The 15569-nt window shown below is 40.5% G+C and overlaps 1 protein-coding gene and 1 long non-coding RNA gene across 2 annotated transcripts in view; one reads left to right on the top strand and one right to left on the bottom strand.

The window, feature by feature from the left end:
• LOC149985120 (uncharacterized) overlaps window positions 1-15569 on the top strand; it is a 414522-nt gene that overhangs the window by 198368 nt on the left and 200585 nt on the right. The gene's annotated exons all lie outside the window — the stretch shown is intronic.
• On the bottom strand, window positions 380-15324 carry spty2d1 (SPT2 chromatin protein domain containing 1). Its single transcript, XM_021564096.3, has 6 exons — window positions 14742-15324; window positions 14060-14174; window positions 12341-13936; window positions 8702-8864; window positions 8285-8362; window positions 380-1381 (listed from the first exon to the last, which is right to left on the bottom strand). Exons 1-6 carry the CDS (start codon window positions 14799-14801, stop codon window positions 1282-1284), a joined length of 2112 nt encoding a protein of 703 aa, XP_021419771.2. The 5' UTR covers window positions 14802-15324; the 3' UTR covers window positions 380-1281.

Here is a 15569-nt window from a genome sequence, read left to right as displayed (position 1 = left end):
AGCAGCTTACCTACATCTTCATATCATCAGAATGAAAAATATCTTGTGTTTGAATATAAATAATATATGCATGGTCATAGACAACACTCATTTTGCCTATAACACTGTCAAATTGGTGAAACATTCATACAATAGTCACTATTCCTTTCAATAGTGTTTTCCACCACATTGAGATAATTTATTTGCTTCAGTATGAAATTAATGCTATTTTGTCCTATAAAAGGACGAGAAATTATAGTTACATTTCTATTTAAATTAGCAGAGTCAGGCTGCTAAATTAACAAATAGGATCATATTGTTCTAGGGATTAAAATATAACACGGGGGGAAAAACAGCAAAGGCACACCACACAAGCAAATGAAAACCATCAGTCAACAAGTTATGTCAAATCTTTTTAACAAGAAAATAGCAACATGTTTCATGAAATGTCTCTGGCAATGTCTCTTTTTCTCCATCATTAAAGGGGCAATCTGCAGTTGCTACATACATTTTCTGATTTATAAATTAATGATATGTACCCACTGATTCTTGAGGAATATGCCTCATGAGTTTAGTTCAACTGTCATATCCACACAGAACACAAAATATAAGATTGTTTTACTCCAATGTTTGGAAACAAAGTAAATGTAAACAAACACTATATAGAATCAAAACATGGTTAAAACTATAATTTTGATATCATGGATGGCCAGCCCTTGCATCCATAGCCTATGAATTTGAGAGTGGTTACATTTCTCCAGCCCCATCCCACAGGATTTACTGAAACAAGAGGCGGGGACACCGCTTTATTGTTTCAACTGCTGACTGCCCCTTTACATTAAAGAAGAATACATTTAAAAAAATGGACCAGTGGGTTTTTGGTTCTGTATGGGGAAAAAATACAACATGATTGCCATTCACAACTTGGCAAGGCAATCACACTTTACATGATAGCTCTGTCATTTTCTATGGGTTTCAAAAATAGGTCATAATCGGTATTATATTAAATCGTTTCTCTGCGGCTCAGCTAGGAAAAGACTGAAACACTTGATAGTGCAACCCTGCCCCTTTCCAACGGGAAAAATAAATAATGTAACAGAAGCAAGTGGCTACTGGTCTGACCACCCCATTCCACTCCAGGGTGAAGTTTTCCCTAGGTGCAGATTTAGGATCATCTCCCCCTCCCCCAATCCTTATCACTAGCAGGGAAAATGCTAAACTGACATCTAGGGGCAAATTCACCCTACACCCCCCCCCACTCCAGGAAATGGCTGCATTGTGTTTGTGTTAAACTTAGTGTCCTCAAACTTTTTTCCGTTTCGCATTCATTGACATTTTCTTTTTCATCTCTTCCTCCTCCAAGCGCAACTCTTCCTCATCCTCCTTGATACCCAGGCGTAAACTGGGAGAAGTGGAGAGAAAAACAAAACAGAGAAGATGTGTTAACACATGCAGACAACCACTGTCTAGCTTAAGTGGGCTTCCCTGTGTTTCTCGTCAAAGATAGAACAAGGGATTTTGTTTCTAGGGCTTCAATTTGTTTTCTTCCTCTTGGCCATATTCTGTTTGAGATCCTCCCCCTCGTCTCTCCTCTTCCTGATCTTCGAAGACGGCCATTTTCAGGCTAACAGGATAGGGTGAGGCACAGGGGGCATAGCACAGGAGAGCAGAGACAGCGCACACACAGAGCGGCAGAACACAGGAGTGAGTGAGTTGAATCCATGATCTGGCAAAAAAGCAATGGACTGAGGGAGGCAAGTTTTAGTTCTGGAAGGCTGCTGTGTGTGCAGGCTTTGGTTTCGAACCTGTAACATACCTGATAAAACGTGTTGACATCTAAAGGAACACTACAGTTAGTGGATTATTTGAATCAGGCTAAAAACACTTGCAGCCCTCCAGGACCTGGGTTGGCCAGCCCTGCAATAGACAAACACTTCCACCTGCAGGCATTTCTCTATGGAACCCTCTACTACGACTGTAGTAATGACAATAGGGCTGACCCCATTTAATTGAATGGTCGACAGATTTTTTTAATGGAGCAGTTGCAAATTGTTTATTTTATGGCACATGAGAAGCATGTCTGATTCCCGCCACTCTGTGGACTAATACACTGCGGAGGCGGCAAACTCCATCGGTAGCGTAAGGCACGCCTGCCAGATTCGCCTTGGCACGCCAAGCAATTTGATAAAATGGAGAATGAGAAAATAAGTTACATTGGTTTTCCATAATGGCTACTGCTTTGGACCTGACACATTTGTGAAGTATTCCTTAGGCCTACAGTATGCGTGAAGACAACTTGTATTGGGTATAATTTTAAAATGTTGCAACAAGGGGAGTGTGGCTAAAATGGACAAGTTGTTTCTCTCTCCAGAATGCGCTCTCTCCCGCCAATTCATTGTTTCATAACTGTATTTTTTGAATTGTTTGCCTTTTGATTGTTAGTGTCTATCAACTCCCCATTACCAGTAGTACATTTACCATTAATCACCATTTCTTTGTTTGGTTATGGTAATTTCTGTTAATGCATTCAATATATTATTACAGTTGGTAACCATTTCGATTGTCAGAGTGGACATGTTGTTTGCAGAGCTCACAACCTATACTACACTTGTGAGAAACAAGTCTGGGTTTATTTCATTCCATTTATGAGTTGTCAATTTATTCATTGTGTTTTGTTTGGACCACTCCTGTCAATGTTGAGCACCTGATTACGCATAGAAGCAGGCCTTTGGCCTGTGCGCAAATGTAGAAATGTCATTTTTTTATTTAACCTTTAAGTAGGCAAGTCATTTGGGGATTTCTGATAGTATTTATGATTGTCTTAACCCACCACCACTAAACTGTGGAGCTTCTCAAAGTAATTTTTTCTTCACCTCAAACAGAAAGTAAACAAAGTGTGTCTTTACATCTACTGAAAATGACAATAGTTTCTCACTGTATTTGAACACGAAAGGGAGAGAGCTGGAAAGAGTTAACCACTGAGCCTTGGTGTGAAAGGGAAAATTACATGCTCCGATCCAGTGGACACACGTCATAAAATACCCGATTACTTCTTATCCCTTGCGCAAATAAGGCTGTGTGTCTGGAGCTCACTGGGGCAGGAAACTCTGAGGGCCCAGAATAGTGATAGAATGTTGCAAATTAAGATCGGTTTGAGGTCCTACTCATATTTTAAACATTTGAACTGGGGACCGATGCCTATCGGTGAATAGTTACATCCCTTGGAATTACACAACCTTTTTTACCTCAGATTGATGATGTTGACTATAAACTTTTATACTAACATGATGACAAGATTAATTACATAAAACAGATCAATATCTTTTGTTTTCTACTGTTGATTTTGTCATACACGCTGGCGGTCGCAGAACTTACATGCTGACCACACCACTTGCATTGCAAAATGAATGTATGTTATTCAACAATTGCAACCACACTGCTCGCGAGCATCTGCGTGGACAGGTGCTAAAATAAAAGTTGGTTCAATTTGTGTCGCTCAATGCTCTGCAAGTCCTGCCTCTCAAATCTCCTCATTGGTTTTTAGGAGCATATACCCACGTGGGTGATTGTAAGATGAACTGACGTCCACACTCCAGTCAGTTGTAGTAATGCACTGAAAAATGTGGTTGCTAACCATCATATAAAGTCCAAAGAAGAAAAAGCCTTAAGGAAGGAGGAGAGATGACAAGAAACAAATTCGGTTTACCGTTTTATCTGTGTATTAATTGTCGGAGTAGAGGACCTTGTGCATTTCAGGTAAAATAACAACCCAATGTTAATATACCAGGAAAAATTAGCTAACAACAGCAAGCTAGCTAAATTGACAAATGTTTAATGCTTTTTGACCGGGCCCCAAATTAATATAATTGGTTCAGAGTTTATTTTGATATTTCAACCTGCATGTCCTGATTGCTTCTGGTGTGGGTGAACAAAATAACATGCAGGCGTTGGCGTGCGTGTCCGGTTTGGTCAGCATGTTAGAACGCAGCTATAATTTATTTTCTCAAATGGCACAAATAATTCGGGGCGGTCTCTCTGTAAGTCTCTGGCCACACACCAATACACAGATTTGACCGTCAACTATCACTTAAATAGCAGCCAATCGTTGTCACTGTTGATATCCTATGGTGGGTTGTGATTCGTTGTGGTTTGTAACCCTTTCCGTGATGGCAGCTTCCGAAATCAACATCCACCATTCCAAAATATAGATTGAAGCGTTCTACAAATTCTCATTTAATCAACCATCTATAGGTTAGTCCGTTTCCGTGTGACCTTCGTATAATGTATGTTTAAACAGTGCATTCAACCCAAACGTTTTGTCCCAGTTCTATTGATTTCAATATGTAATGATGAGTGATTAACAAAAAAGTATTGTTAAACTTACTGCGTTGGTGATCCACTTCAATCAAAATGAAACACTTCAAAATGTAGCTGGCTGTCATCTACAAGTTGTCCTCTACGAGTGATATATAAATTATTCCCAGATTCTGTGTCGTTGTCGAACTGTGCTAGTTTTAACAGGACGTGCAAACGGATTTTCCCCCTCTTGATTTCAACAGGATATGAGTAATTTACAAAACAGTGTTTCTCTTTCGGCGACCAACGTATCAAAATACAATACTATGAAATGTAGCTAACGGTCTTCTGCAGCTTCTCCTCTAACCAGTGAGGTAAAACACATCTCCCATGTCATGTCTTTTTAGTTGTGTACAACCAGATTTAATCAATGTAAGTGATTAATTGCCACTTGTCAAAACAACCAGGATATATGTGCTTGTGACAGTTTATAAGGTGCTTGATTAAAAAAATACAAGTAATATTATAATTGCACATTTGATCATAGGTTTTCAATATATCAAACTGTTTCTGCATATTGGTTATTGATTTGGACACGTTAAAGTTGTGTTTTGGCATAGGGCTATTGATCAATATATATTTTGGAAGCAGTGACAGCATACTTTTCAACTCAAGTTTTAGGAATATAAAATTTTACTTTCAAAAATTATTTCCAATAGTTTTGTAATCAGTTAAAAACTGCTGAATGAGTCCAAAAAAATGCTGTGATTGATTTATTTTGATGATATCAGAAATCACACACAATACCTCAATGACAAAGCGAAAAATGAATGGCGCAGTGCCTTAGACCACTGCGCCATTCAGGATCCCTGCATAGATGACATGTATTTTTCCCACTGCCCCTGTTTCGAAACAGGTGCATAATAATGATCCATTCTAAATCTTAACAAATGCCACATTATTTAGTATATGTAAGGACCAGATTCAAGAATAGTCTGATGGGTGAAAATATTAGCCTATCAATTCTATATTATCACTTGTCAATGATACCCAGCGTAAGAAACAATGGTTTTTTTGCGACTTGTTCTAATCGTAGTCGCACACCTCATGTAGCCTAGCCCATATGTTTTAATAAGGTTTGCATCACAACTAAACTGGCCAAATAGAGGAATACCTATGTGAGAATGCTGTTCATCGACTACAGCTCGGCATTCAACACCATAGTACCCTCCAAGCTCGTCATCAAGCTCGAGACCCTGGGTCTCGACCCCGCCCTGTGCAACTGGGTACTGGACTTCCTGACGGGCCGCCCCCAGGTGGTGAGGGTAGGCAACAACATCTCCTCCCCGCTGATCCTCAACACTGGGGCCCCACAAGGGTGCGTCCTGAGCCCTCTCCTGTACTCCCTGTTCACCCACGACTGCGTGGCCACGCACGCCTCCAACTCAAATCATCAAGTTTGCGGACCCCCCTATCCACATCGATGGAACAGTAGTGGAGAGGGTAGCAAGTTTTAAGTTCCTCGGCATACACATCACAGACAAACTGAATTGGTCCACTCACACAGACAGCATCGTGAAGAAGGCGCTGCAGGAGGCTGAAGAAATTCGGCTTGTCACCAAAAGCACTCACAAACTTCTACAGATGCACAATCGAGAGCATCCTGGCGGGCTGTATCACCGCCTGGTATGGCAACTGCACCGCCCTCAACTGTAAGGCTCTCCAGAGGGTAGTGCGGTCTGCACAACGCATCACCGGGGGCAAACTACCTGCCCTCCAGGACACCTACACCACCCGATGTCACAGGAAGGCCATAAAGATCATCAAGGACATCAACCACCCGAGCCACTGCCTGTTCACCCCGCTATCATCCAGAAGGCGAGGTCAGTACAGGTGCATCAAAGCTGGGACCGAGAGACTGAAAAACAGCTTCTATCTCAAGGCCATCAGACTGTTAAACAGCCACCACTAACACTGAGTGGCTGCTGCCAACACACTGACTCAACTCCAGCCATTTTAATAATGGGAATTGATGGGAAATGATGTAAATATATCACTAGCCACTTTAAACAATGCTACCTTATATAATGTTACTTACCCTACATTATTCATCTCATATGCATACGTATATACTGTACTCTATATCATCGACTGTATCCTTATGTAATACATGTATCACTAGCCACTTTAACTATGCCACTTTGTTTACATACTCATCTCATATGTATATACTGTACTCGATACCATCTACTGTATCTTGCCTATGCTGCTCTGTACCATCACTCATTCATATATCCTTATGTACATATTCTTTATCCCCTTACACTGTGTACAAGACAGTAGTTTTGGAATTGTTAGTTAGATTACTTGTTATTACTGCATTGTCAGAACTAGAAGCACAAGCATTTCGCTACACTCGCATTAACATCTGCTAACCATGTGTATGTGACAAATAAAATTTGATTTGAACATCTTAAAATGAATCACATTAATCCGCTTCACAAGGGGTGTAGAGCCTAACTGGCATATATAAGCAGTGCGTGAGTTTCAAATTTGGGGAAGATAATTGTCACCATAAAAATGCACATTTATAATAAAAGCATTACAAGAGGTCACTTTTGATAATGGTGTTTTCCGCTAATAGAACATTTGCGCTTATAGCCTACTACCACGTGAATGAGAGACTATTAGAATGTGTACTAGAGGTCGACCAATTAATCGGAATGGCCGATCGGAAATCGGTATTTAAAAGGAACCACCAGCTTTCATATGTTCTCATGTTCTGAGCAAGGAACTTAAGCGTTAGCTTTCTTACATGGCACATATTTCACTTTTACTTTCTTCTCCAACACTTTGTTTTTGCATTATTTAAACCAAATTGAACATGTTTCATTATTTATTTGAGGCTAAATTGATTTTGTTGATGTATTATATTAAGTTAAAATAAGTGTTCATTCAGTATTGTTGTAATTGTCATTATTACAAATTTAAAAATATATATATATATATTTTTTAAATTGGCCGATTAAATCGGTATCGGCTCTTTGGTCCTCCAATAATCGGTATCGGCGTTGAAAAATCATAATCGGTAAACCTCTAGTGTGTACAGCCTGTGCAAAAAAACAAAGCAAAGCTCACGCCTTTCAAGCAACTTTTTTCAAATCATCATTAGAGCCTCATCATGCAGCCTTACAATGCATGAAAAATGTAAACATATAGCCCAATGTTTGTAAAATAACGAAAGTTACATTAATTTATATCTCTAAATTAAGCATATCGGGGTACCTATTTCTTTGTTAACCGGCGCTCAACACAGAATAGCTGCATGTGCGCACTCCCTCAAATCGTTTGGAGAAAATATCCTTTCTATTTTAATTCAGCTTTGTTCAATTGAATTCTTAATACTACAGAACAATATAAAATAATGACACAGAACTCTAAGCAAATCTTGTCTGCTAAATGAGCTAGTATAGCCCACAGCCATTTGGCATAGCCAGATCAGGACCTAACATAAGGACAACTCAGAGTATGTTATGCTTTGCTTCTGAAATAGACTAAATTTTCTTCATATCATGCTTCTTTAGACCCGTCTAAAATAATGGATTTATTGTGAAGGTGTAGGCTATATTACATGGATTTATTCAACATTTTAAAATGGCTTGTGGAAGCCAGGAGATGCTAAATTTGTTTGTTAATTAACGGTCAATTACCGTGAGACCGACAGTTATTTGTTTGACAATCACGGGCTGACGAAACTGTGTGTAATATATATACTCAAGTAAGGTGGACACAAACCCTGTGGGTTTGTCAATTGTCATAAAGAGAACAACATTCCAGTGCCGGATCCAAACCCATAGCCCCTTCTCCTGGGACATTAGCAGATTTGAAAGGGCATAATCAATTTAAACAATAGGTTGATGGGTACACCAAAGGGGTAGGGACTAGGGGTTGTTTTTGGACAGGTCCTAGAACACCCCAGTGGTCTCATCTCCCCTCACCAATGGCTTACCTCCTAGCCTCCTCTTTTTGCTGGTCTCTCCAACTGCTCTCCATGAATTTTAATGCATAGTCACTCTCTTCTTTGTATCTAGGGCAGAAAAAGCACACAAAACACATTTTGTGGAATGGAACAAACCACAAGCTACACCAAGTGGTTTTGTGTGACTTCAAAAAGCTTAAACACTGGTGAAATGCAGTTAACTGGGAATTTCAAACAAGAGGACATTCAAAAACAGCCATTACATTTCTAGGGTTATTTGGAGAAAACCTTGACAGTGTGTGGGTGTGTGTGCTTCTAGGTGGTTTAGGGTTAGAACTGGTGTTAAAGGTTAGGTTTTGGGGTTAGGGTTATGGAAAATAGTATTTTTAATGGGAATCAATTGTGTCCCCACAAGGTTAGTACAACCAGACTGTGTGAGAGCCTTACTTGGTCCGGTCGTAGCCAAAGATTTCCTTGATGTGTTTGGAGACTGTGTCTTGGTCCTCCCCTTCATCGTCGATGAAGTCCTCCATCTCAGAGTCGTACTCCTCGTCCTCCTCGTCCTCATACTTCCTCTTGTAGGCCGAGGTGATTGGTGAACGAATCATGCCTGGGGAAAACAGGGGTGTATTCATTAGTGCACACAGTGGTAAAACATTTTGCACAATAGCAACACCTTTTGCAATGGAAAACAAAAACAAGTGTTTATTGGACAAATCCAGGTACTCCCTTCCCGTTTCGGTCCACTTACTTCCTAGTGAACACACCCTGGAAAATGTGCCTGTGTAAGAGAGGTCTAGGACGGGGGAGGGAGGCTGACTATTGGAGCTGGGCAATATGTACAAAAGTACATATCAAAATCCATTTACTGAATTATCATACTGGTAAATTTAACGATTCATTTTTAAAATGTATAAGCACCAGTTACTTTTTAGTGGGACTTCCGACAGCAAACGTCCCCACTCTAAATCTTTCATACTTCTGACGTAGTTATTCTTTGGAACGCTACTCTTCTTATGCCGTTTAAGCTAGAAAGGCATTCAAACTTCCAAACGTGTAGACCGGCCTGGAATACTGTGCTATCATACAACTTTGATATATTTTATACTTTTTAAACTATAAAGCTTTTTTGGAGACTGTTATTCCATGTCGTGAATCTGTTATTCAATGCGTTTCTATTGGATAATAGCAGTAACGTCAAATTCAATGTTTCTTTAAAAAAAATATTATATATATTACACACACACATATATATATATACATACATTATACCTTAAGTGCTGTTAAAATTCAAAATCAAAAAAGCTAAATGATCCTTGGCATGACCATTTTATAAAAAATTCATATAGCTTAGTAAACCCCCCCCTAAATATATTTGATTTAGAAAATGTATTAATTTGCCCATGTTAATCATAAGACATGAACAAAATGTATCAGTGATTCATATTTTCCTGCAACCTTCTGAAATGGCACACACATGACCCTGTCTGTGTGTGTGCGGTGCCCACATATAACACAAAGTGCAGACATCTTTAGTGATGATGCTGATAACCTTTTAATGGTAAAGATGGAAAGGCTTTCCCAAAAAACTTCTCAATTAAATGTAAACTACAAAGCAGCCTACTGTCGTTTTGACCACTTTCCCAACAACTTAGACAAAACATGAAATCTTCCTCTACTTCTCTGTCACTCAGATCTGAACATAAATATCTTCGGCCAATCAAACAATACAGCCGTTTTAGTAATAACAACAACTTTTCCTCTCAGCTTTTTTAAACAACTTCCAGTTTGACCAGAGAAAGTCAGGAAGAGCCCTTTTGTACAATGTTATTTCAATGACAAATCAGTTCCTGTGGTTCACACAAATTACCAGGTTTTCATATGCACCCCACAGAAAATGTATAAATGTGTTAGGAACATCTGTCCAGCAGAGGGCGGTTTGCTTTTGAGCCACAAACAGTCATCTGACTTCATTGATAAACGTTATGTGGACAAACGTTATGTGGACATGTTTAGGGACCATAATATTGATGTGTGTGTTGCAAATAAACATTTTTCTACATGCGCAAGTTAGCTAGCTATCATAGACATGGTTTGCCAAGTTAGCTTATAGATTTATTTTTATTTTTTTAAATACACTAGAATCATTACAGATACTAAAAGATACTGATGAACACTAAATCTAAAGTAGTTGATTATAGGACAAAAGGGTAGGGCTAATGAGGGCTAAATAATACCATTTAGGCTAATTAACCTGATGTAGCTAAAATATTTATGTTTTGGGCATGAGAAAAAAGTACATGTCGTCTCATTTGCAGCTCCATTTTGTCCACAAATCTATTGGTTAAAGGCGAGTATCCAAAAATCACATTCCCATAAGGATATGAATGTTTGAGGCATTGTTTTGATTGTTTGTCTATTGTATTCCAATGTGTAAAAATACTCAAATGTGACTATCTCCCCTTTTCTTACGGAATACCACTACATGTACCCTCACACACAATTATAGTATTTGAACATAGGAAAGAAAAGTGTGTGTGTCAGACCCTAACAGGTCCAAAGAATAATCCCTATCCAACTACATAAATCAGACAAAAATCATGCCATGAACATTTCCTGCAAATTCTTTCAATTTTCTTTGTTTATAACTTAAAGTTGATTCAAATTCAACTCGACTTGTGTCCCCCTGGGGGCAGAGGTGCTCCGAGGGAAGGGGTGCCCCTCTCCTGCCAGTGGGTCTTTCTTCCCACTGGGCTGGAGGAGGATCAGAGAGGACTTCAAGAACATCCTGCTATTGTTCAAACCATAGTGATAAAATACTTTAAAACATTTTAATTTACAACTTCACTTGTGTACTCCATTATTAGTTTTCATATACTGTCATATTCTAGTAGGAGAGTGTATAAAAGTGTAGTTGTCAGTGATTATTTCTGATGAAATGTGTGATCTAACTGCCCATTCATCAAAAGTAATAAGGTTGATATAGTCTATCAAAGTAATCAGACCAATTACTTTACTAAATGTCACTGACTATGTTTAACTGCTTCGCTTAAGTAAAACTTTTTCAAATTATTCTACTACCACAAAAACACTTAAGTCCCACAATCTTTCATGGAAAATTACCATAGAGTTTAAATTACCATTAAAACTACTCCTACTATTTTAAAATGTTATCAATTGTCCTGTTAGCAATAGCCCATATTTTTTGTCCTGTTAGCAACAGCCCATATTAGAAGATGTTGTCCTCTTTCCTTCTAAAACCTCACATTCAAGTAAAAGCTACTTTTTTTTACAACTTCAGTAAAATGGCCTCGATAAATGGTCGGTTTAGTCAGTGTTGATCATTTTCAGTTGATCATCCAAGCTCTACTGACCATTCTAGATGATCATTGTATTTGACTACATATAGAACAGTATGTTGCACATCATTCTTGAAGTATTTCTCATCCTATGGGCTGGTTTCCCAGACACAGATTAAGCCTAGTCCTGGACTAAAAAGCATGCTCAATGAAGATTCTCAATTGAAAGTGCCTTTTAGTCCAAGACTAGGCTTGATCTGTTCGGGAAACCAGCCCCAAGTGAAGTATATTTCGATACAGTGCCTTTTGAAAGTATTCATACCTGTTGACTTATTCCACATTTTGTTGTGATACTGCCTGAATTAAAATGTTTAAATATATTTTCTCGCCCATCTGCACACAATATCCCATAATGACAAAGTGAAAACATGTTTTTAGAAATTTTAGCAAGTGTATTAAAAATGAAATACAGAAATCTCATTTACATTATTCACACCCTTAAGTCAATACTTTGTAGAAGCACCTATGGTTGTTTGCACTGAATCAGGTCCTCATCAAGGATTTGCCTGTTTTTGTCTCTATTCCATTATTCCCCAGATTTGCAGTGCTCATGTCTTCCACACAGCACTGCACGCCAAGACCCTAGCTTTATTATCGTGTTTTTATCCCCCAAATGTGTTTTATATTAGTACTTGTTTATTCTGTATTGTCATGTAGTGACATCCTTTAATAAATATTTTAGATTAGCTTGATGTCAAGTCTAATATTTTCTCCTTCTGGTCCTTACCTTGAGGTCTCATCATTGAGCTGGGCTGCATGCCTGGCCTACTAGGTGGCATGCCTGGCCTACTAGGTGGCATGCCTGGCCTACTAGGTGGCATGCCTGGCCTACTAGGTGGCGCTCCCCTGCCTCCACCAAAGGTCTTGGATGAGATGGTCTCGGCCACCAAAGTGCATTTGGGTCTCCCAGGCCCGGAGCCCATACTGCTGGCTGGCCGCCTGGGCACGGGTCCCCCACCCCCAGGCCGACTGGGTGCGTTCCCTGGAGGTCTGACCCCTCCGCCACCAGGGCGACCTTGGACACCACCTCCACCCGGCCTGGCCTGAGGTGGCCCCCCTGGCCTCAGAGGACCGACTGCAGTGGGTCTCATCTGTTCGTTACTCGCTGGTCTTGCCGTGGAGCTACCACCAGGTCGTGCCGGTACTCCCTTTCCGGGCCTGGAGGGTCCTCCGGTGGGTCCTCCCCTCACTGAGCTGCCCTGGCTGGCTCGAGCCTGCCCCAAAGAGCCCCCTTGCTGTGGCCTGCTTTGGCCCAAACCCTGTGGTCTAGCCTGGACGGAACTCAGAGCTGTGCTGGGTCTCATCCCGGAGCTGCCGGGTCGCCCTGGAGTTAGTGAGGCGTTTCCCTTCCTGGGGGTGTTAAGGTCACTTGTGGCAGTGGGTTTGTGGCCTGCTGAAGTGGGCCTGGGTGTGGGGGTTTTGGCTGAGACCTGAGAGGAGGCTCCTTTGGTGGGGGCTTTTCTGCTTAAGGCACCTGACAAGCTGGAAGAGGAGCTCTGAGAAGGTTTTGCTTTGGACCTTTCTCTATCTCGGTCTCTGTCTCTGTCCTGTGATGGCTTGGCAGAACCATGGTGGCTTCTCTCGCTCGACGAGCAAGATGGCAGCAGGGGCTTTGGCTTCCTCCCCGACCCACTGGGGACGGACCTCTCCGACAAGCTCTTGTGTGGCTGCTTCCCGTTCCTTACATCTCTGTCAGAAGTGCTTTTCCTTGAGGAGCTTGAGCTGGCCTGGGATTTGTCTCTTCCATCTCTGTTCCTATCTCTGTCCCCATCTCTATCTCGTTCTCTCTCCTGGGGTCTGGAGTCTCTGCTACCTTTATCAAGCCGCTTAGCCTTGCGTTCCAGGTCCAGCTCACGTATCTCATCAGCCGTCCGCAGCCTCTCCGGCTCTCCCTTCTTGCTCGGCTTGGCTTTCACCTCCACTGGCTCAAACTGCTTCTTCTGGGCCAGTTTGAGCAGCTCTGCAAAGTTCATGGGTAGAGGGGCGGGTTTAGATGGTCCGCTGGGTCTCTTTGAGGGCTTGGAGTTGGGAACAGCCTGTCTGGGTATCTGGGGTTCCGGGTCCGGTTCTGACTCGGGCTCAGAGTCAGTCTGCGCGTATTCATACGTGTCCTCATCATCTTCGTCGTAAGTGTCACTCCTCTGCTGCTCTTCGCCCCTCTCCCCCTTTGATCTCCTCTTCTTGGGTTCCTCCACCACAGGGATGCCGTTGTAGCCCCTGAAGTTGTCCTTGGTTCGAGATGCCATCGCTCGAGCCTTGCGGTCAGACTTTAGCTCCACCCTTTTGGCGAGAAGCCCCTCTTTCTTTTTCATACTCATGGCCTCTGTGGAAACATTACAAACATTTCAATTAACCCAACATTAGAATTTTATATGCATCGGAATTAACAAGCAACATAAATTCACACTACTTTACTAAATACAGATACATTGATTTAAAAACAAACCTTTCTTTTTACTCTCTATCTCTTGTTTCTTTAGGAAAGCCTGCACAGCTGCTGAGTTGACACCTTTCACTTTAGGGTCCTTTTTGGGTGGTCCAGTTTGTAAACTGTACCGCTTCTGCATAGAAATGTGAAATGAAAAGATTGATAAATATAGATTAACATGGGATGGTTAGTTGTGTAACCTAATAGTCGTTTGGGAAATTACTCATTAAAAAAACGAGTTGGGATACACAAGGCAGGCAATAATGCTTTTTTTGTTTATCACAGCCTATACATGGGAAAACATGATATTCTCAAACAAGGCTACAATAGCTGCTATTATGTCCATAAATATGTCACTAGATACCTATGTGAATACATACCACCAAGTTTTAAAATATTTATGTATAGGTAACATAACGTACGTCATAAGGCTAAGTCCAAAGTTATAAGACCGGGCACACCACTAGGCACTACCAACATGGTTAACAATCTAGAAAACATTCCAAACGAATGGCTAGCTAGCACCTATTCTGGCCAGCAATCTCGACGAATGACAGCCAACGTGGATGTCACTTAGCAGAGTTGGTAAAAGCTATGGAGACATTGACCAGACTAGTTAGCTAATTTACTGGTTGTAAACATAACGTAATATTTTTTACAAATATGTAAATAAAAAAAATAAAAAAAGCTTTATTCTCACCGGTACGCTACTGAGGCCCTGGTTTTGGGAGGCGATCGACAAGACATTTTCGAAGTCCATGGTGATTTTTTTGCCAGGTGGTGAATGGTTAGCTAAGGTTGGGTGGATAGCTCAATATTCCCATCCAGAATGAAAAGTATGACAGGCTACCTAGCTACTAGCTAGCTGTTTCCAGAAACGTCAACCATAACCAGGCGTTACATGTCTTCATAAAATACGACGGTACAAAATGACTCACTTGCTAATTTGAATTTAGCAAAACTAAGTACCTATCTCAACCTGCTAAACAAGGCAGCTGGCGTTTCTAGTTTAGCTAGCCACACTTGTTAGCCTAGCTAGCCACGTAAACCCTCACTGGGATTACGTCGTTCTAATCAATTTCAAACGTGAACTACAAACACTAAAGTAAATTGATAACAACTAATTACGGCGAGGGAAAATAAAGTAAAACGAAAAGATAAAACGAGGAAAGACAACAAGTGTCTATTTTCGTGCTGCTTTTGTAGCACAGATTATTTTAATTGCGTAGACCAACGTGAAACAGGCAAGAATAACTAATTACTTCCGGGTTGCATATTTTTGTGATGCTTCAGAATAAATCTTGTCCTGTACATTTTTGTAAATGTATAATTTTGGCGAAATTACTTAGCATACAAATACGTTCAAAGTATTTAGTTAAGATATTATTATATATAAACACTACCATTCAATAATGTGGGGTCACGTAGAAATGTCCTTGTTTTTGAAAGAAAGGCAATGTTTTTTGTCAATTTAAATAACATCAAATTGATCAGCAATACAGTGTAGATATTGTTAATGTCGTAAATG

This window comes from Oncorhynchus mykiss, chromosome 2 (assembly GCF_057628025.1).
Source record: "Oncorhynchus mykiss isolate SJ-2025 chromosome 2, ASM5762802v1, whole genome shotgun sequence".
NCBI lineage: Eukaryota > Metazoa > Chordata > Actinopteri > Salmoniformes > Salmonidae > Oncorhynchus > Oncorhynchus mykiss.
This window is presented reverse-complemented; position numbering and strand designations above follow the sequence as displayed.

Bases quoted from the DNA above. Each gene is read 5' to 3' on its own strand.
- spty2d1 (XM_021564096.3), bottom strand. From the start codon at position 14,801: ATGGACTTCGAAAATGTCTTGTCGATCGCCTCCCAAAACCAGGGCCTC. The intron at 14,175-14,741 runs GTGAGAATAAAG...ATTTCTATGCAG, and splicing joins AGGGCCTCAGTAGCGTACCG to AAGCGGTACAGTTTACAAAC. The intron at 8,363-8,701 runs GTAAGGCTCTCA...TTTCTGCCCTAG, and splicing joins TTTGGCTACGACCGGACCAA to ATACAAAGAAGAGAGTGACT.